General features: G+C 43.0%; 1 protein-coding gene across 4 annotated transcripts in view; it reads left to right on the top strand.

The window, feature by feature from the left end:
* APLP2 (amyloid beta precursor like protein 2) overlaps positions 1–21,216 on the top strand; it is a 51,821-nt gene extending 30,605 nt beyond the window's left edge. The window contains exons 7-18 of one of the 4 annotated variants that reach the window (XM_083368716.1): positions 4,954–5,121; positions 7,107–7,237; positions 7,705–7,779; positions 8,649–8,807; positions 9,476–9,604; positions 11,448–11,547; positions 12,347–12,520; positions 13,040–13,075; positions 17,660–17,742; positions 17,991–18,068; positions 18,972–19,127; positions 19,729–21,216. In XM_083368716.1, coding sequence (XP_083224842.1) covers positions 4,954–5,121; positions 7,107–7,237; positions 7,705–7,779; positions 8,649–8,807; positions 9,476–9,604; positions 11,448–11,547; positions 12,347–12,520; positions 13,040–13,075; positions 17,660–17,742; positions 17,991–18,068; positions 18,972–19,127; positions 19,729–19,830 — 1,391 coding nt within the window. In that variant the 3' untranslated portion in view covers positions 19,831–21,216. The remainder of the gene's footprint in view (positions 1–4,953; positions 5,122–7,106; positions 7,238–7,704; positions 7,780–8,648; positions 8,808–9,475; positions 9,605–11,447; positions 11,548–12,346; positions 12,521–13,039; positions 13,076–17,659; positions 17,743–17,990; positions 18,069–18,971; positions 19,128–19,728) is intronic. The other 3 variants (XM_083368718.1, XM_083368717.1, XM_083368719.1) reach the window with 3 other exon arrangements.
* The last annotated feature ends 1,549 nt before the right edge of the window (positions 21,217–22,765 follow it).

Here is a 22,765-nt window from a genome sequence, read left to right as displayed (position 1 = left end):
TTAGATCTTGTTCTTACTGCAGCATTATTAGCCATCTTTATCGCAGCTTGATTGTCCTCATACACAATAAATGGATCATTTACATCTAAACCCATATCTAACAATAATTGTTTGTACACTAGCAGTTCTGTACATAACACTGATAGACATGAAAATTCAGCCTCCATTGTAGATAAGCTTATGTGTTTTTGTCTAATAGATTTCCATCCAATCAAAGAATCACCCAACATTATAGCCAACCCTGAGGTAGATTTACGAGTGTTTGTATCAGAGGCAAAACTCGCATCTGCATATGCTGTAAGGATTAACTCACGATTTGGCTCTAAATATAACGAGTAGTGAATAGTCTGTTTCAGATACCTTAATACTCGTTTAGCTGATTGCCAGTGTCTAACAGTTGGATTATTGTTGTACCTGGCTAATTGATTTACACAGTAAGATATATCAGGTCTAGACCAATTACTCAGATACATAAGACTTCCTATCAAAGATTGGTACATAGTCTTATCAAATACAGGACTCTCAACATTAGTGTCCTTAAAATCCATAGCCATTGGAGTTTTTGCTGGTTTACACATTTCCATATTGTATCTCTTTAATAACTGAGATATTTTACTGGCTTGCGAAATCTTAAAACCCCTATTTGTTTTCACAATATCTAACCCCAAATAGTGGCTTATTTTCCCAAGATTTCTAATTGTGAATTTATTTTCCAATCTTGAAATGATAGTTTGTGCATCTAACTCAGTTTTTGTTATTATTGCTATATCATCTGTGAATAATAAAAGAAAAGATAATGCTCCGTTGTGTTCTCTTCTAAACAAACAAGGATCAGCATTACTGGCTACAAAACCTAATGCACTTAACTCATTAACTATACATTTGTTCCACTCATAGCCTGATTGTTTCAATCCATAGAGGCTTTTCTTTAATTCCCAACAATCATGGTCTCTATCACTGGTCAATCCTGGTGGTATTCTTAAATAAATAGTATGTTGCAATGGAGCATGTAAATATGCAGTTTCAACATCTACATGGGTAACCATATATTGGTTTTTAGCCGCCCATACTAAAGCTGCTCTTAAAGTAGTTGCCCTTAGACTGGGTGCAAACATTTCGTCATAATCCTCAGTAGTTTGGGCAAAACCTTGTGCAACCAAACGTGCCTTATGGGTTATAGTTCCATCTACTCCTTTCTTTATTTTATACATCCATTTACAACCTATAGCTTGCTCACCAGGTGGCAGTTTTGCTTTCACATAAACTTTAAGATCCCGCAAAGAGTTCAACTCCCTGTTCATTGCAGCTTTCCATGATGCCTGTTCCTTTTCAGGATACATCCTGATCTCATCATAGTTAGATGGCTCTACACTAACTTGACATATTATACTAGCTTCATAGCGATCAGGTGGATGTCTAATGCGCGTTGAACGCCAAGGAATTACAGGGCTTTGAATTCCTGACTCCTTTCCTTCCTCTGATTCCTCTTTTATCTCCCCTATCTCCTCTTCATCTTTTATATTTACAGGAGATGTATTATCATTACTACTTACATTATCAGAGGAGTCCTCAAACACTAGAGGATCAGTATTAACAGTTTCTTGCTCTAACCTATCCCAACCAACGTGCTCAAGGAATTTTGCACTCGCACTATTATATACATTAGTTGTGCCTCGTTCCCAGAAACGATAGGATCTATGGTTAGCTTCATAACCTACGAAGTATAATTGCCTAGCCCTATGTTGGCCTTTACTCCTGAGTTGTGCAGGAATGTGGACCCAAGCTGGGGTGCCAAACGTGTGCAGGTAATTAAGGTTTGGTCTTCTACCATGCCATATAGTATATGGTATTTTACCAGTAGAAGTATTAACAACTAAATTCAGAACATGGTTTGCACATTTTGCTGCCTCCCCCCACAGTCTATCTGTTAAGCCAGAATCTTTTAACATGGTTCTAATCATGGCTTGTAACGTTTGCCCACGTCTCTCAACAAAAGCATTATGTTGAGGCCTATATGGGGCTGAACGTTTATGCTCAATGCCAGCTGATTCTAGCATATCAAAAAAAACGCTTGTTTGTAAATTCAGTACCATTATCAGTAATTATGCACTGAACCTTTCTCTTTGTTTTTCTCTCGACGAACTTCAGCCAGTTTGCAAATTGTTGGTAAGTGTCTGCCTTTGACTTAAGCAGATAACAAAAACCATAACGAGAGTAATGATCAAGTATACTTAAAATATAACATGATCCTCCTAAACTTGGCTTCATGGGTCCAATTAAGTCAGCAAACACAACTTCCAAAGGTACAGTTGTTTTGAAGCTGTTTATCCTGTTTGCCGGACTTGCCTTACTCTTTTCCTGATTACAGGCATTGCAATTCAAATACTTACTACATGGCTTCAGTTTAATTCCTACTAACTCAACTGTTTTACGTAGTGATTTAAAGTTTACATGCCCTAACCGCCTATGCAATAAATGTATACATTCATCATGTGGCTTCTTGTTCTCACATATTGAGTTAGCTTTAACTGTACTAACCTGGTTACTTGTGAGAATGAATAAACCATCTTTCAAATTAGCAGTTACACAGGTTCCATTCCTCTCAATAGTGCATTGCTCCCCTCTGAATGTTACCACAAACCCAACTTTAACCAATTCCCTTACAGATAACAGGTTGAATCTTAGTTTAGGTATATATAACATAGGTAACTGTTCATCAATGCATGGACAATAGGAATTACCTTCACCAGAGGCCTTCATCTTCCAACCGTTGGCTAGTGAAACATATTGGTTGCTGTTTTTTATATTAACAAACCTCTCTTTCACTTTAGTAATGCATTGTGAAGCCCCGCTATCAACAACCCACAATTCATTATTTTTGGATGTTGATTCATCAGAAATAGCCAAACCAATGCCCTTCTTAGCCTTTCCACTGCTATTCACATTCTGTTTTCTATCCTTTCTACAGAATTTGGCTATATGCCCTTTAGCCCCACAAGAATAACATTTCTTGACGTTGTAAGCAGTGGTGAATGGCTGCTCCTCTTGTAGCTGTGTCTCTCTCAGCTGGTCTCTGTCACGCCTCCTTCTGGACTCTTCCAGCAGTCTCCCAGTAATGTTAGTCAATGTCAGTTCCTCTCTGGTCAGGACTTCCAAAGAAGAAACATACCCATCATAACTCTTATCCAAAGATGACAGAATAATGTAGACCTGATGCAACTCTGAAAAAATCAGCTCCTTTTCATGAAGCTCTTGAAAAGTTGCCTTCATGTAATTTAAATGGGTCAGCATATCTCCATTCTTCTGCAGACGAGTCCTAAACAGCTTACGTGTAAGGTGTATATGTGCACCCACACTGTCACGAACATAAAGCCTTCGCAAAATGCCCCAACACCTAGCAGCAGACTCCTCACCACGAATATGGACAAGCTGCTGGTCATTCAGTGTTAGTCCAATAATGCAAAGAGCTTTTTCATTGCTACGTTTAAAGTCATCTAACTTCTTTACATCCTCTTCATCATCTGGATCCCAAGCAGTAGTATCTGGTGGGTTATTTACAACAGACCATAGTCCTTCCTTGCGCAAAAGCAAGCAGCATTTCGTGGACCAGGAAACATAGTTTGTCCCATCCAACCGGGTTATCCAGGAGATGCCTGACAACAGTTCCTGTGCCATTTTACACCAAAATAGCTAACACAAACTCAGCTAGGAATACTGTGTGTACTTACTCTCAGTACAGGCCTGGGCCCATAACCAGTGTTAAGGAATTTGTTGTGCAGGGTCTCCTTGTGCTACCAAAGAGTTGCACAGACAAGGAAGGGTACTGAAAGTAGTAAAAAGTCACACACAGAAATACATTGAGTTCTAAAAGCAAAAAGTATTTTACTTTTGAGGTGGTGTAAGAACAAAAATGCACAGTCAAAAAATAAACAGTCCAAGATCATACACAATAGCAACAGTCCAAAGCTACAAAGTCTTCTTACACAGTTTAGGTTACAACAGTAGTAAACCAACAGCAGAGCAAAAACAGTAACAGTAGAGATCAGTGAATTCAGAGAGAGAGAGAAGCTACGTTCCTAGCTTCCTCTTATGGCCATGAGAACACTTACACACCCATTGGCCAATTAACATCTTAAAGACATAGCATTATGGTTAATATATTTTCAACCCAACATTGTAGGCTAACACCATATGCCTAACAAAGCCGAAGTTATACATTTGCAGGGCCAATTAGGATGCATTTGTTGCAGTGTGTAGACTTGTCTTTTAACGGGTTACTCTTTGTCCCTTCCGAATTTCAAATTGTGCTACTGAAGCATTCTTTGTTCGAAACAGCAATTCATTAACTAGAGTTTAACCTGAAAAAGCTGCATTTTGCTGACTTAAGTAGCCGTTTTAATGAATGTTTCCTAAAGCCCTTTGAATGCAGTTGAGTTAACACATTGTGACTGCTTCTGGTGTTTAAAATAGTCCTCCTGATTTCTCGGTATCATTGTATTCCGGTCCCAAAACCCGCATGATTTTCTAAAAGAAATCATTGCTGGCAGATAGAGGTGGTAAATATCTCAAGACAGTTTGGGAAACGAAAACCCTAGGTTTCAGAAAGTTGGATGGTCGAAGTGATCCCCAACTCATTCCTAGTTGTGAATACAACAGAAATAATTGCCAGGCGGTCTGTCCTTCTGCATAAAAATGCTTTCTGTGGGAACCGAACAGCTACGTTGAAGCTGTGGGGCTGTCTGCTCTCATTGCTGATCCTCTATCTACTCTTCCACCCTGACTTTTTAAGAAGTAAAGCAGGTCAGGCCTATTGAGAAGTAGAGCAAGGCGAAAACCTATCAAGTAGAGGTCTTCAGAGCTCCACCAAGATTGACCTAAAGCCACCCTTGATGTTGACCTAGCTTAGCAAAGCTGTGCTTGCCACCAGCTGATGCTTTAACCATCTCCACACAGCTGTCTGCTCCCAGGAGGCGATGACCGGTCCCTGCCGGGCTGTGATGCCTCGTTGGTACTTCGACATGTACAAGAAAAAGTGCATTCGCTTTATATATGGAGGCTGCGGAGGCAACCGAAACAATTTTGAGTCAGAGGAGTATTGCATGGCTGTGTGTAAAAAGATGAGTAAGTTCGGCCTCGCACTGGTCCTCTTGAAGCAAGCTGTTGTCCTGTCTGTCTTCTCCTCCTTGGCCAGGTCAAAGGAAGAGTCTGTGTAGCTTTGTCCTATAGATCCTGGTGTCTCTTCCACAGTAGTTCCTCCCTTGGCTTTGCTGCTTTATGCTCAGCTCTGCTGCTGCAGCCAGAGGAGTCTGCCTTGTCTCCCTCTCCTTAGCAAATCCTCCTCTGGATTCCACGGGAGAGGGTTGAGCTTTGGGCTTGGAGGGCTAACCTGCTGCCTGCCCCCCCCCCCCCTTTACTCCCTTTTCTTGATGCCTCTTCCTGGGATCTGTGCATCTCTTCCACCATTTTCGTCACGTTTTCCCGTGCAGTGAAGCTTTTCCCCACTGCTCTTTCTGCAAACTCGAGGTTCTGTTTCATATTTCTGATATCTGAAATATGGTCCACAGTCTGATGATCCTGTGTGATTTGTCTGAGGTTTTCTCACCATTTTTACTGACTTTTAGCCTAGCGTTACTTGTTATCATTACCTGTAAGGTTCATATCCTGCTTAAGCCTAAGGATTGTAAGCGGCATACCTTGGGACGTCAGCAAAAAAAAAAATCAAAGCAAAATGAAATATCAAATACAGTCAGGGCCGAAATTGTTAGCACCCCAGAAATTTTTTCCAGGAAATCAAGTATTTCTCACAGAAAAGTATTGCAGGAACACATGTTTTGCTATACACAGGTTTATTCCCTTTGTGTGTATTGGAACACAACAAAAAAAGGGAGGAAAAAAAGCAGAGAGCTCGAAGAGCCAGGTCTTCAGGTCCCGGCGGAATGAACGGAGGTCGGGGGCAGTCCTCAGCTCCACGGGCAGCTGGTTCCAAAGGGCAGGCGCACCCACTGAGAAGGCCCTATCCCTGGGTGTTGTCCACCAGCAGTCTCTTACCGGCGGCACCCTGAGAAGACCCTCCCCGTGGGAGCGCACTGGACGAAGGGAGCTTGATGCCGGCAGCAGGTGTTCCCTCGGATAACCCGGACCCAAGCCATTTAGGGCTTTATAGCTTTTTTGCTACATCTCTGCAAGGCAACCAAACAAATAGCACTAGCCACTGCTGTTTGCATTCAGATGGCCTAAACCAGGGGTGGGGAACCTTGGCTTCTTCTGGGAGTTGAAGTCCACAAGTCATAAAAGAGCCAAGGTTCCCCACCCCTGGCCTTAAACGCAGCAAGCAAGACCTTCCTTTGATCGTGATGCTCAAGTAGGCTTGTATGGCAGACGGGGGCCTCTCGGAGAGTGTTGTGGTTCTTAATGCTAATTACTCTGAATTTCAGAGTAATTGAGCATGCCTGCCTCCACACCGTGCACCCCTATGATAAGCTGGCAAAGGGGGAAGCACATCACACTGAACCTTCCCCGAAGGATGGTACGGATTGGCCAGTTGTCGTTAAAAAAACAAAACCTTGTTCTGCCTTCTTTTGCCTTGCTTCACCACCCTGTTTGTGTCCGTGTCCGTGTTAATCCATCACCCTACAAGGCTGTTGGGAACAAGCGAAGCCTGAGATGCAAAACTTCCTGAGGATTGAACTGTCAGACAAATCCAGCCATTTCCTTTCCTTTTGCAGGCGGGGTGGGTGGGTCACTTTATTGGCTAGCCCCATATGCTGCAGTCCTTAGCAGTGCCCACCTGGAGAAGCAGGACAGCTGCATTCTCAGCAGTCCTTTACTGTTAACTGATCAGTCTTCAGGACCGACCACTGCTGGAGAGTGGGAAAGAGCTGGGGGACACACATCAGCACGCACGCGGGCAGTGCGTTAGCTTGCAGCTTAAAGCGCTTCAGAAAACTGACAATTGGGCTGAGTTCCAAAGAGGGAGGTTTAGGTTTTTTCCTCAGATGAGTGGGAAGCCTGTGTTTCCTTGGCCCTATCGACCCAAGCTCAACCAGAAGCAACCCTTTAAATCAGGACGAGTGATATAACGAGTCCTCGCTTTTGTCATCTTCTAGTTCCCCCAACTCCTCTGCCTACCGATGACGTTGATGTCTACTTTGAAACACCCCCCGATGACAACGAACATGCCCGTTTCCAGAAAGCGAAAGAACAGCTGGAGATTCGACATCGTAACCGCATGGATCGGGTGAGCCTTTCCTAAACGGTTGGGACTTCCTAAACTTACTCTGAGACTCTTTGGCCACCTCAATCCTGCTGCGTTCTTGCCATCCATTTCACTTGTGGGTTTTTTTTAGCTGAGCCAATTTAAAAAAAGCAAAACACAAAACATTTTTTTTTTGGTGGGGTGGGACTTTTTTTGCTCTTCAGCAGTAAAAGCCACAAACTTCCTAAGCCAGGGGTAGGCAACCTCGGCTCTTTTATGACTCATGGACTTCAACTACCCCTGCCTACCCCTGTCCTAAGCTGATTGTCAGCTTTTAAACTGGAAACATTTATCCGTCTTCGGAGTTCTGACCCAGTTTTATGGAAGGTGCTGCTGTAGAAATTGTATGGGAAAAGGGCATTGTGGATACCAAAATGGAGATGCCACACTACCTGGTCCTTATTCAAGCAGACCCGCATGAACCAGGTTTCTGATCTTGTATCTTTTAGGTAAAGAAGGAATGGGAAGAAGCAGAGATTCAAGCCAAGAACCTTCCAAAGGCAGAGAGGCAGGCCCTGATGCAGGTTAGTCACCATCTCTCAGGAAAGAATGAGGCTATTTTTTTCCCCTAGATTTGAAATAGATTTTATAAACTGTAACACTTTTGTGGAAATTGTTTACTGTCAAACTAAGGCTAGGTAACTCTGTTTTCACTGAATGGATGTTGGACTAAGGATATGTTGTCTCACTAAGCCAATCTTTCCCCACCTTGGCAATTTTAAGATGTATGGACTTCCAAGCATTGAATTTATATTTATATTTTATGTACAGTATGTCAGAGCATGCAGAGTCTTATTGCGCTGAGGTAACTCAGGAGTAAATACAGTAAACAGTGGTTTGTAATAAATGGTGATTTATATTGCACTATCTACAAATATACACTTAGAAACAAAATGCATGCACGTGGTGAAGCAGCAAATCCAAAACACAGCAATTACAACAGGAAACTGGCGAGAGAGAAAGACTCTAGCAAGGCCTTCCCTTTTATACTCAAGCTCTTAAAGGGATACACACACCTGAGTCATTCCTAACATTGCATCATTCATCTCACTTTATACAAGCTGGTTAGCTTCTAAATCATTACCTTGACAAATACTATATGTATAGTGTTAGGAATATCTATTATCTTTGCTAATTTTTGTCCTTGCGTTCATTTGCTGTGTGTACTTCATCTGGAATAAGCCTGCAGATGTATCTGAACTGAAATGTCCATCCAAGGAGTTCCCAGCCATCTCTTCCAGACACAACTTGAGAAGGAGCAAAAGGAGCTGAATTCTGTCGTTTTACAGTCCATAGGCAGTCAATGGATCCAAAAGCAGCCATTTAGGGTGAAAGCAGCTGATCTCTTTGTCGCCAGCTAACAAAGAGTCCTTCCCCTATCATCCTTCTCCAGCGATTCCAGACGATGGCCAAGTCCCTTGAGAAGGAAGCTGCTAGTGAAAAACAGCAACTTGTGGAAACTCACCTGGCCCGCGTAGAAACCATGTTGGAAGATCGCCATCGGGCCGCCCTGGAAAACTACCTTGTGGCTCTGCAGTCCGACCCCCCACGGGTACCGTACCCCTTAGGATGTGCCATTGTCAGAAGTGGGGAAATGATTGGGAATGGAGGAAGGGAATTGTTACTGGAGATGTCTGTGGAGTTTCTCAATCATCCAGGTCATGGTTGCTCCAAAGGTGCTTTTTCCAAAAGGCATCTGGACTCTCTTGGTGTTTGTTTCCCCCCCCCCTTTGAAAACATTTCGCTTCTCTTCCAAGAAGCTCCTTCAGTTCTAACTCACTGTTGGGGAATGGAAGGATGTATATTTCTTTGCAGTCATCCGGTCATTAGCACTCTGAGGGTCGGTTCTTAGCATTTTGAGACTAGTTGAGGCTACTTGGGGGTTTATCTGTATCCTCAGAGTCACCTAAATCAGAGTGCAAAAAGGTGTGTGTGTGTGGGGGGAAAGCACCTTTGGGATATTATTGGAGATGCTGCAAAGGGAGCCTTTGAGGCTTAGACAATGGGTGTTACCTTGCAATTGAACAAGAAGTGCTAAATTTAACTCCAGATGTGACCAAACGCCCTCAGTTTAGCTTAGGGCTGCCTATGTCGTTTTGTCTGGTTTGCTGTGACTTCCTCTTAAATTGAAGAGGGAGGAATGATCGTCAGTCTCCCACAGAGGGGGGGGGGAAATATATATACATGATTCGGCTCACCCATCTGATTTGCCTTCTGCAGCCCCACCGTATCCTCCAAGCCTTGAAACGGTACATCCGTGCTGAAAACAAAGACAGGCTCCACACAATCCATCACTACCAGCATGTTTTGGCTGTGGATCCGGAAAAGGCTGCTCAGATGAAATCACAGGTACAAAGAAATTCCTCTGACGGATTTTAGCTTTTTTTTTTTTAAATAAGCCCATGCGTCGGTTCACTGTCCTGTCCCAGTTTGGTTTGTGTGAAGTAAGCAAAATATTTTAAATATTTCAGATGTCCTTTTTAAACCAGCCTGGTGGTAGCCTAGAGGTGAAGCCTCCCTAGTTTAATCCTAGGCAGCAGCAGATGTTTCTCTTATCAGGGCACAAAGAAAATATCTGCTGTGAACACCGCATAGGTGTCAGGAAGGGTATCCAGCCAGTAAACTCTCAGCTCCATTCAGTCACCCCGACTCCACCTTGATTAAAGGGTCGTAAAAAGGAGGAGGAAAAAAAAAATCAAATATCCTCTTTACCAATCCCAGAATATTGCCTCTCTGAAGAAAGGGCGATCCTTCTTCTAGAACACCCACGTTGTAGTTCTTTAACGAGCAAATGTGCAGATTTGAAAATGGCTGATACACCATAATGAACTGCAGCTTAGTGCTCAAAGGATGTGCAGTAAATCTACCCTCTGGGCTAGCAAGCAGTTATTAAGCGGGTAGAGGACCAATTTTACAACCTTTTTTGCCACTTTTGTTAAGTGAATCATGAATTAAGCGTTGGTCACAAGCTTTAGGATCTGCTGTAAGTCACTTTTTTTCAGGACTGTTGTAACCTAGTCATTAACGAATGGCTGTAATTCAAGGACTAGTATTGCCGCCCGCTGCCACCACTATCATGGCTGTATAAAACGTGAATGTGTGGCACCCCCTTCAGGCCAGATATTTAGAGAAAATAAATTAAAGACAGGAAGGCTAAGCCTCTACTGGCTCAGGAGAAAACAGGAATCTGGTTTGTGTGGTCAGGAAACCACACCTAAGGTCTATATCCCTGCAAATCTCTCAGTGCCAATAGGCTGTTATTGCCTCTGGCCTGAACGTTCCTTGAAAACAGCACTCTGCTTTTCGGTCCTTCTATTATGTGGTGAAGTTAAACGTTACTCTGTGTGTAATCAAAGCTTGAGCCCAGTTCCCAGATCAGTGGTTGGAGACAAAAGCATATTTTTAGAATGTTTTCTTTCTCTTCCCTGAAAGAATAATCATTGCTTAGTCAGGACGATATCTGCTCTTAAAGCCACATCTCAAACAAAATATTTCAGGATAATATCTTAAAAAGGAAAGAAAAATCAGGGTTATGGATTCTCACATGAACCTGTGTATCATTGCTGTCTCTAGAACCGAGTTCTTTAAAAAATGGGAGTGTTGTTGTAAGCAGAGAGCTAATAATCTCAACAGTATGTCACACAGACACACACATAGGCACAGAGGCACATTAGCCACCTTAGGGTGGATAAAAATGAATGAATGAAAATTAAAATACAGTACCTTCAGAGCTGATGAAATATTAAGGGCACATACTGAATCAGGAGTCCCGTCCCACTGCAACAAATCATGTTGAACCTCTTACCTTGGTTGGCTTAAAAATTGACCTTGGACTTCAGCATGATTCAGATTAATGAACTATAAAGCTGTGTTATAGAATTCTTTATGGGAGAATTATGTTTTTATGTCAAAGTTATAATGTGGGTTCTATAACCATGAAGATTGATTGATTGATTGATTGACCTGATTTTGATGGCTGTCCCTCTCAATCAATGACTTTGGGTGGTGAACATCATGAAAACATTAAACCATACAAAAGAATTCAGTTACTGAATATGTATACGTGGTCGCCAAGTAACATTGTTGCCATAGATGTTAATGTAGACTATAAATGGGGCCTTAACACACTTGTTGTTTTAATCTAAACAGTGCAGATGCACAAATTGTTTGAACTTTTGCCCTCTGTTGAAAGGTGATGACACACCTCCGTGTAATAGAGGAGAGGATGAATCAAAGTTTGTCCCTGCTGTACAAAGTACCATATGTGGCTGAAGAAATCCAGAGTGAGATTGGTGAGTATTTTTGACCTTTGGAGTCCTTGGTGCTGGTGTCTTGATTGGGGTTTGGCTTCCTGGAATTTGGAATTAACCAACTCAAGCAAACAAGGTAACAGTAAACACAGCCTAAATCACCAAGAACACTCCTACCAACACCACAAGGCAAGATAAACAAGAGTACACACACCCACTCCCTTCCAGCACTGATAACCTAGTTGGCTAATGAAATGCCTGCAAGAAAACAACCAAGCTCAGAGAGCACCAAGGACCCCACAGTTCTACCCTGAGCTATAAATATTCTCTTCTATTGGGACTTTTTTTTTTTACATGTTTGCCTCCATTCTTCTCTTGACAGGATTCTTTTCGCTAGATTAGCTGGGGCTGAGTTCGCTCCGGAGATCTTGTTCACTTCCCCAGCCCTGTCAAGCCTTTGCATGTTGTTTTTAGTGAAAGAAAAGTAATATTCTTAATGGATTGGAAAGGGTAACAAATGCAAGAAGTTGAATTAAATTTCCTGGAAGCAACATCTTAGAAAGAAAGGTGTCCAATGAAAGGGTTGGGAATAGAGAGAGGGTATAGCTGTGAATTTTTCCTGGAGCTATGGGTGCTCCATTACTGGACGTTTTATTTAAATCTGTTTAAATGTATTTAAAGCTACTTAATTGAAACCCATTAAAACTAAGCAAATCTATGATGGCATGGTGATTCCTGTCCTACACAGAGGCTTAATTAGATCTCCAGAGGTTCCTTTCAATCCCATAGTTCTGTAGTTACCTGTCACTGCCAAGATTTTCCCCTTGATTCTCTGTTGTAGATGAGCTGCTTCATGAACAACAAACCGATATGGACCAGTTTACTTCTTCCATTTCCGAATCCCCGGTGGATGTTCACGTGAGCTCCGAAAAAAGCGAAGAGTCTCCCCTCTTTGATGGTAAACCTTTCCGTCCATTCCAGGTGAAAACTTTCCCAGCTTCTCCCAAAAGTGAAGGTATGTCAAAACTACAGCACTGCACTCCTATCTGGCCTGCGCCGGTCAACGCCCAACTACTTAATAGAATAAACTTGGTCTCCCCTTCCTTCTGGACAAGACTTTTTTTTGCCAGAGCTTTTCAAAGTAATTTGAGGTGAAGGACCACTTGGTGATTGAGATGTTTTGAGTTTTATCGTTCTGGCTTGATTTCATGCCATTTCGGTTGTTCTCGTGTTATCCCTATTTTGTGCTATATGCCTAGCCAGCCTTCCCATCTTCGCACCCTAAAACTCACGGGGAGAATTCTGCTGATGGCTTATTATAGATAATATTTTCCTAGTTCCCTGGGGTTCATAAGTCGGGATGGCAGGAAAGGGAAGTCTTGAATCTGCATTTTAATCTCTGATGTAAATGTTGTCCAGAATCTAAATCAGAAATCGCACACAAGCCTTTTTTTTTCCTTTTCCTCCCCTCTTAATCTCCTTTCTCTCTGCTATTTCTTTTTTTTTTTGTTCTTGTTTTTCCCTCCTGCTATAGATTCTCAGCCGGATTTGTACCATCCAGTGAAAAAAGGTTGGTTCCACCCTGATCCCTTTTAAATGCTCTCTATCATATACCCTTCCCCTTTTGAGTGGATTTTAATCCCTTTTAATTTGATGTTTTCATAACTTCAGCTTCATTTCCCTCTCCCACCCACCCCCACCCTCCTCCTGCTTGTACAGCCAAAGTTGCATTAGCTGTCTCTTATGCCGTAGGAGTCAATTTGGTGGCCCCTGAACTATTAGTTAATCACACATTATGACCACGGTAAAAATTCATTAGGCTGATGATATCTCAGTAATTAAATCATGATGAGAGCTTTCTGAAGTTTTGAAGCAGCTATTTAGGATCAGGTCATAGATGTCAGCTGAATTGGCTTTGAGCAGATATATGCAGTTTCAAGATTAAAATGCTGATTTTATTACAGCAGCAGCGTTGCCTCTCTCCTTTTCAACCAGATAAACTTTGTTAGAATGATGTTTGTGAGGAGGATTTCAACTGGGCTGATATTTAGAACTCCTGAAGGGAAAAAAAAATTGTGCAGGCCTGGATAATTAGGATTATTATATAAACCTATATAAACGAACTTGGAATGGATATGGGGAAATGTATAAGAAACATTAGACGGGATTATAGAAGTATTGTAGGCTATTGTCAATTTTTAGAATAAGAGTTCGATCTGTTTTTTAATCTAGATTTTTCTCCCTACTGTTCTCTCTACCAAAGAGAATCAGAAGCCATTCCTTTTAGTTTTCTCTGCTTTTTTTCCTCCTCTTTTGCAATTTTATCTTTCCTTTTTTCTTTGCACTTCTGTTTTGCTTTTTTTGTCTCTTTTCTCTTTTCTACTTTTTCCTTTGCTTAAAGGTAAAGGTAAAGGTTCCCCCGCACATGCGTGCTAGTCGTTTCCGACTCTAGGGGCCGGTGCTCATCTCCGTTTCAAAGCCAAAGAGCCAGCGCTTGTCCGAGGACGTCTCCGTGGTCACGTGGCCGGCATGACTAGACGCCAAAGGCGCACGGAACGCTGTTAGCTTCCCACCGTAGCGGTCCCTATTTTTCTACTTGCATTTTTACGTGCTTTCGAACTGCTAGGTTGGCAGAAGCTGGGACGAGTAACGGGTGCTCACTCTGTTACGCGGCACTCGGGATTCGACCCTCCAAACTGCCGACCTTCTGATCGACAAGCTCAGATTCATGTTTTTGAAATTTAATAAAATAATGCTTTAAAAAAAAAGAAGCAGCAGCAGCATTAGATGTAATTAAAAGAACGGTGCCGGACTTTTAAGATTTTCAACCTGTCAGAGGATGATTAATATTCTATGGGTAAAAAGCTCTTCAGAAAGTTCACTGTTATTTGTCAAAACATTTGTTCTTTAGTTAAAGAAAAAAAAAACACAGCCTAAGGGATCTCTAGAATTAGATGTGTGCCAGGCTTCCCGCACCCATTGTCCTACATGGATTACAGCTCCCACGATTCCCAACTAGTGAATGAATTATAGTTAGTACAATTAGTACTAGCAAATGTAGTGAACACAATAGGTACAAAAACGCTGACCTAGAGTTTCCAATTCTTAGGACGGTGCTGCAAGCAGCAATGTTTTCTTAGTTCCTCTTGTTCTTGATTTTACTGGATTCTGTTGGAATCCCGTGTGTGTGTGTGTGTGTGTGTGTGTGTGTGTGTGTGTGTGTGTGTGTGTGTTTGTGTGTTTTCATAACAAAAGATACAACAACATAGCTATGGAGAAATTGAATCTTCTAAATATGATTTGTGTCCTTGGTCAGAAATTATTGAGTTGATTTTCACGGAGAATCTGCCAGACGTTGCTGTATAGTCGTTTTGATTCTAACAGCCCCGGATGTCAAAATTTGTAAACCGTTCACTTGCAGAACACAGGGGCAGCTCACTTGGCTCCTGAGAAGTCTATAAGATTAAAAATCAACGTCAGTGGCCTCCCTATTTGCTTCGGGATTAATTAGAAAATACCAAATAATCAAGACGAATGCCGTGTTCTTTTCCTCCGAAACGTGCCTATTTCTCCCTTGGGAAAACTGGAAGTAATTCCATCCAGCTGGCTGGTATCAACAAGGATATTTTCGAGTTCACTTTAGCTAAACTGGTAGAGCTGGGCTGGGGCATTATTCCTCCTTTGCTTCCCCCCCCCCCCTCTGATTTTCTTTATAGCTTACTGCTCTTTCTTTCTTGGCCTGCCTCGTTTCTAAGAGCTTTTCCTCTGAGCTGAGCGCCAGTCCAATTAGGGCTGGTAAGCTGGTCTAATGGTACCCATTTAAAGTCTTTGCAACAAGCAGATAAAGCATAAAGCTGAATGCCCGAGGATTGATTGATTGTTAGTTGATGGCCTAGGGGTTTTTTTTGTGGTGTTTTTTTTTTTTTTTTGGAGCTGGGAATCATTTGAAATAAAAAAAAATGTGGTTTGTGGCAGCCTTGGAAGGCAAGCTGGGCAATTCCGAATATGTCTGGAATTTGAAGGAGTCTTTTTAGAGACTTGAGAGAGATTTTAAAGAGATAAGCAGTAAAAGCAGATGTCCTTGAGTTTCCTTTGGAAGTTTAAAATAATTTTCAAAAGAAAGGGGGAGGGGGAATGCTTCCAAAGGCAGCATTATGTCTTAATAGATATTGTTGATTGGTGCCTTCCAGTCTGTGTTGACTCCTCAAACTACCTGGAGAAACAGACACACACAGATAGGCAAAGACTCTGCATTAGATGGAGCAAGACTTTTAATATTCAGGGCTGGCAAGTGAAAGTCTTGGATGGTTTGAAGATAGCCCCAACCTCTTATGCCAGCGATGGCGAACCTTTTAGAGACCGAGTACCCAAACTGCAACCCCAAACCCACTTATTTATCGCCGGGTGCTAGGTGGGACATGGCCCACTGGCTGGGCGTGACTGTGGTGGTCATGGCAGACTGGATGGGTGTGGTCAAAGTGGGCGTGGTCACCTCGATGTTGCTCGTGGGGAGGGATGCCTGTGGGGGGCAGGCAGGATTGGGGGAGATCCAGGGGGTCTCTGGCAGGTGGGGTGGTTGGCCAGAGGCTCGTCCTGCGGGGTGAGGCAGGGTGGGTATGCTAACTGCTGCAGGGCAAGGCAAGGTGAGGTAGGGGCCAGGGCAGCTACTGTCTGATACCATCAACCCCCCCCCCCCACACACACACAGAGGCCAGCGAGCGCATGGGGGCCGACGGTGTCCGTCAGCAGCCACAGCCTGCCGGCTCCTCAACCGGCGCACTCTGGATAGCTAGCCGACAGCTGAGGAGGCAATGCAGTGGGTCGTGCCTGGGAAAAGGAGAGCATGTGAGGCCAGGAGGGACGGGACAGGTGGGGAGGGAAACCAGCTGTCCCGGGATGCATCCGGCCACGTGGGACCTCGGGCAGCTGGTTGAAGAGGGACAGTTGCCATCTCCAAGACATCACACGTGTGCCAGAGGGCTCTGACTGCCACCTCTGGCACGCGTGCCATAGGTTTGCCACCACTGTCTTATGCTATTCATCTTCAATTAATTAAGGAGGTTTGGTTCCTCCCTAACCACACAAAGGGCTTCAGTTGTCAGTAATTGACTGATAGCTGGAACTTTTATTCTCTCCCAGGAAACTGATTCAGGATTTCGTTCAGGCATCCGAGAGAAACAAATTAAGCAACATTTTTTGTAATGGCTTCCAGGCTTGTTCTTCAGATAGGCTGATACACAGGGTGCCTAAAGGTCTGGTGCCGGTCGTGCTGTGAATATAGCAAAGGGCAACACCAAAGGGGTGTGTAGGTGGCCCTTGACTTAAGACCCTAATTGAGTCCAGAATTAAATTGTGGCGGTCATTAAGTGGATCACTGTAGGAGGAAGAGTGGCAGAATCTGGGGCAGAGTTAAAAAAAAAAAAGGATCAGCCTAGAATCCCTACGTAGCCACAAGTGAGCTAAGTCCACCTTCTCTTGAATTCTGCTAATCCTTATCAAAATCCAAGCAGGTACGAACCTTCAGAGGAGGCTATTCCTGTGCATAGCGCTGGCAATAAATCAGTGTAATAAAACCTGCCCGCCTGATCATGACTAATTCTATGACCTTCTTAATAGACCCAGCAGTCTTTAAGCAAATCTGTTTTATCCAATGGTGAGCCTGTTGCCTAAAACGCAATCACATGACCAGGAGGATTGCAGTGGTTGAAATCAGGACATAAGCACCTTTTGAAGAGTCCTTTGTAACTTCAAACAATTGCTAGGGGACTGTTGTACAGTTGCTAAGTGACTAGTTGTAAAATGAAGATGTATCTGTATCCTGGTTCCATAAGCGAGTCATGCCTAGAGGAGAAAGTACAGCTTCTACAGAACATCAGTTTGGACTGTTACTAGTTAGTAAGAAACTACATGTGTCATTGAACTTTCTGGGTTGTCCCTCATTTTCATGGTGCAATCTGCTCAACAATCCACTATCCATTGTCCATTCTTTGTTTCTCTTAATATAACATTTGGTATCCCCGTGACATATGCATTAAGAAAAAAAGGAACTTGCAATTCATGTGGGTGCACAGTCGGTCGACTGCTTTTTTTTTTTCTTTTTTCTTTTGCTGGATCTCGTATTTATTTATTTCACGCCTAATTTCTTTCTGTGCAGGGTCTGGCCTGGTCGACCTTGATGGGCTCATTGGAGCAGAAGAGAAAGCCATTAACAGCAAGAGCAAGCTGGATGACAACGTGGTAAGCCCTTTTGCGCCGAAATGCATGCAAGTAAAAACTTGTGCCCAAAACGGCAGCTTCCTAAACCTTTTCAGAATTTTGCTAAACACACGAAATTCTATCGGTGGACATCAGAAAGATGATTACCGGAAGATAACTTAGGTGCTTGCAGAAGTAGCAGTCACTGGTGGAACTCACCTCAAATGTAACGTGTTGTGGCTCCTTCCGTTGTTAGCGCCTCATAAAATTCTCTCATGATTCTTTTTCAGGTTATTGATGAGACGCTTGATGTAAAGGAAATGATTTTCAATCCTGAGCGGGTTGGTGGACTGGTGGACGATATACCGGTACGTATATCGCTGTCAACTTAGATTTACTGTTAAAGGGGAACCACATAAACCTCTTAGTGAAACCCTTTTTCTTCAGAAGGATATTGGATGTTGTAAAGAACTACGCCCTATAGAGCCTTCAGTAAGGAAAATCACATTATTTTTCATCTAGGACAGAGGTCCCCAACCTTTTGGACACCAGGGACCGGTAACATGGAGAGAGGTTTTTACGCAGACCAGAGGGGGCGTGTTTTCATGTACTGCCTGCATCCCACGGATGGGGCTTTCTTTGCGCGGCCCTGTTTCTGGCATATTGCGGCCTGGTGCTGGTCCACAGACCGGGGGTTGGGGACCCCTGATCTAGGATACATCGGCAAAACTGATAATTCAATACGGGTAGTCCTCAACTTAACCACACCAAGTCACTGCTTAGTGACCATTTGAAGTTACAACGGCACTGGAAAAAAATGACTTATGACCATTTTTCACACTTACGACCCTTGCAGCATGACCATGGTCACGTGATTTATATTCGGATGCTTGACAACTGAGTCACATGACGGTTGCAATGTCATGGGATCACGTGATCACCTTTTGCGACCTTCCGACAAGCAAAATCAATGGGGAAAAACAAATTCACTTAACAACCGCGTTACTAGTTGAATGCCTCAGTGATTCACTTCACAAATGGGGCAAGAAAAGCTGTAAATTGGGGCAAAGCTCACTTAGCAAATTTCTCACTTAGCATCATAAATTTCAGTTGAGGACTCCCTGTATTGAGTTATGCAGTTCTCTCAGAGCAGGAGTACCGCCGGCTGTATCACATATTTGTTGCAGTAGTAAAACAGGACCTCCCAAGCTTGTCTACTGGCGTAGGTTTCCACGCTTCAATCTTCCCATGCCATGTTCTTCCTCTTGCAGAAAGCTGACCACTCTCTTCGTGATGACTTCAGCTTCAGCAGCAGTGCACTCATTGGCCTTTTGGTCATAGCAGTTGCCATAGCTACGGTTATAGTCATAAGCTTGGTGATGTTGAGGAAGAGGCAGTATGGAACCATCAGCCATGGCATTGTAGAGGTGAGAGGGGTCTAAAGATGCATCACGTGAACATGGAGGTAGAGCAGAGTGGAGAAAATGAGTTGAATCATTGCTGTATGTATGATTCAAGGAACTTGTTTTCAAAGATTGGGGATGGGAAATGAATTTTCAAAAGGAAAACACTAAGAGTATTTTGATTCACACACCCGGAGCCTGTTGGAAAGTCTGAGCAACAGGAATCAGTCTAGAAATGTGGTAAATCACTACTACGAGTCATTTCTTTAACTTGTCCCGCATCCGTATGCAAAGAGCAGGTAAACCAACATTAGCGTTATACTTTCTTTGAGCTTACGGATGCTGAAGGTCTTGTGAGTTAATCTCCAGAGTCTGGTGCCGTTACAAAGAGCTTGGCTGGTTTTTTGCAGGTGTTTCATTACCCAATGAGGAGAGTGCTCTGAAAAAGTCGCCTAGTTAGGTAATGAATGTCTACAAGGTAGTCACCAAGCCCAGAGAACACCAAGGACTCTACAGTTCAACCCTGAGCTACAAATATTATTTTGCACTGATACCAATTCAAAGACTCTTGGTTACTCAAAATGATCTCTTGACTGACTGATCGCTGTTTGTTTTTCTCGTAAAGGTTGACCCAATGCTAAGTCCAGAGGAAAGGCATCTGAACAAGATGCAGAACCATGGCTATGAGAATCCAACATACAAATATCTGGAGCAGATGCAGATTTAAAGGGTCTTGAAGCGGTTGCATCCCTGACCCAGCAGATGTGTAGGGGAGAAAGGGCCAAAATAGTCCATTGTTTTGGATCAACTACTGACCAACTGTTGCTTGAAGAGGACTTCATCTTACATTCAAAGTTCCCGGGTCATTGAAGACTTAATTACTACTGTAGAATTTCAATTTCCATTCTTTTAAATGGGCGAGGAAATGGTAATATAACAATATATAATATGTAAAGCATAAATGGGAAAATGGATCTCTTGCAGATATTTGAGGTGTAATTTTTCCCCCCTTTTTTAAGAAACAATGAGGAGAGATCCCAATGCTGTTGTATTGTCTGATAACAAGTTCTCAATATATACGAGAAATTTTGTTTTATTTCTGATTCGCTGCTTGCATATTCCACGGTATTTGTACTGACCACGTATAAACAAATAATTTAGTGGCTCTTTGGTCATTCTGACTTGCAGGGTTGTAAGATTCCTTCCTCCCTCCCTCCCTTCCTTCCTTCCTTCCTTCCTTCCTTCCTTCCTTCCTCCCTCCCTCCCTCCCTCCCTTCATAAAACTTCGTAAAAATTATGGAAAACTTAAAATACATTCTTGAATGCCAGTGACCTGTACAAATTATGCTGCTGTGTATCTTGGTTTCCAAAAATCTAGACTTTAAAAGATGAGGAAGGAAATTGCTCTCTTGTTTTAGGATCTTTGTAGTGGAATTATTTGGTCAGGATTTGAGCAGATCGGGATTGCGCACTCGCCTTGCTTTCTGAATCCAGTCCTGCTATATAGTTGGAAGCTTTTAAGTTAGGGTTCAGCCCTTCCACAGCATAACCTCTCCTTTTAGCCTTGCCTAATGTAAGCAGAACTTTCTTGTTAATGTGTGCCCTTCCCCCCCATTCAGAATAACTCATGATCATTACAGGTTTGGAAGGCTGATAAGTTGGCTGAGGCTGAGGTATGTGTACTTAAACAGAGCCATTATACTGCCTTGAGAAAGGTAGGCATTTGGAGAAGCAGATGAAGAATGGACCTGCAACGTTGCTTGCACCATAGGGAGGAATTATGTTTGAGATGCAGATAAGAGGAGAGGATCACCGGGCACTGACATGTCGAAAGAATTGCTCCATTGACCATCATGTCTTTGTAATGCCTGTATAGTTGGTGTTAATCCTCACAGCATTTTTTTTTAAAAAAAAAATCCTCGAAGTTCTGATAAACCTGTGTCGTATTTCCCCCCCCCCTCTATTTTCTGTGAATTTTCTTTTAACTTCCACCCTGTATAATTTCTCTTCCCACTACGCACAGATCTACTTAACCTGCAAACTCCCTAGTGTGGTCTATGGGGGATGTAGAAAAAAGTTGGAAACTCATCAATAAACTCTTTAACTTCCAGTTTCTGATTTCAGTAACTATCCCTGTGTGCCTTAGGGTCACTCGTGGTCAATCCGGTGCTCCAGGAAGACTCCCTTTTCCCCTAAAAGACAAGGATGATGGGTGTTTTATCATGAGTCTCTGCCTTGCCAAGTGTTAGGACTGTGATCACCTGCCCAGGGAATTGGGAGCCGGAGAAAAACCAACACCCATAAATAAAAGGGTTTTAAGCTTCCTTATTAGCTCAAATAAATAGATTTAAAAGTGTAACCTGGAAAGGCTGCCTACCAAGCATGTTGATACCCAAACCTCTTACAAGTTGCTAGGAGCTCCTTAAGGAGAGAGAACTCAAAAGGGGACCCGCTTTCTACAGGGCATAACAGTTTTGGGGCAGAAGCTCCCAACTAACAGGAGCAACCTTGCTGTTTTTATCAAAACCTGGAGCCATGACGTAGTGGCCTGGTTCTGTGGTCACGGGACTGCAAGACCTCCCCTTGACTGGGTGGCCCATGCTTGGGACGGGAATCGAAAGGCACGAGACTTTCACAGTGGGAAAAGCTTTGAAGCTACATAAAAACCCCTCCCCCTTTGCTCAACATTTTTAAAATACTGTTAATACCACTTTACAGTGCCTTGGTAAGGCCACACTGGGAATACTGCATCCTGTTTTGGTCACCACAGTGTAAAAAAAGATGTTGAGACTCTAGAAAGAGTACAGAGAAGAGCAACAAAGATGATCAGAGGACTGGAGGCTATAACGTATAAGGAACGGTTGCTGGAATTGGGTATGTCTGTCTTAATGAAGAGAAAGACCAGGGATGACATGATAGCAGTGTTCCAATATCTCAGGGGCTGCCACAAAGAAGAGGGAGTCGAGCTATTCTCCAAAGCACCCGAAGGCAGGACAAGAAGCAAGGGATGGAAACTATCCAAAGAGAGAAGCAAGGAGAAATTTTCTGACAGAACAGTTAACCAGTGGAACAACCTACCTCTAGAAGCTGTGAATGCTCCAACATTGGAAGTTTTTAAGAAGAGACTGGACAGCCATTTGTCTGAAATGGTATAGGGTTTCCTGCCTGAGCAGGGGGTTGGACTAGATGACCTTCAAGGACCCTTCCAACGTCATCACATTATTATCATCATTATTTTTTAAAAAAACCCAAGCAGGTTAGCTCAGAATGATGGGAGCTAGCAAGCATGCCTTTTCAGTTTGCAGCCCCTGCCCTATGGAATTATCTACCTGTTGAAGTTTGGTTCAGCAGCTATACCAGGGATGGGAAACTATGGTCCCTTTATGATCTGTGGACTCCCAGAATTCCTGACCCAACTCCTGAGCCACACTATAGATGATGAGGAAAGGTCCATCTGGAACAAGCTGGTCTATTCAACATCCATGGAACATGCCATGCTCATGCTTTCCAATTCTAAGTAAAGGAGGAAATTGAAGACAGAACGTCTGCTACTAGATGCCAAGGGGGCATGATGACTCGTTGGTTAAAAATGCTGAGCTTGTTTGCTGGAAAGCTGACAGCCCAGGTTCGAGACCCAAGTGCCGCAAGACAGGGTCAGCTCC

Source organism: Vipera ursinii, assembly GCF_947247035.1.
Source record: "Vipera ursinii genome assembly, chromosome: 8".
NCBI lineage: Eukaryota > Metazoa > Chordata > Lepidosauria > Squamata > Viperidae > Vipera > Vipera ursinii.
The sequence above is the reverse complement of the archived record's forward strand: the minus strand, read 5'-3'. Positions and strand labels throughout refer to the sequence as shown.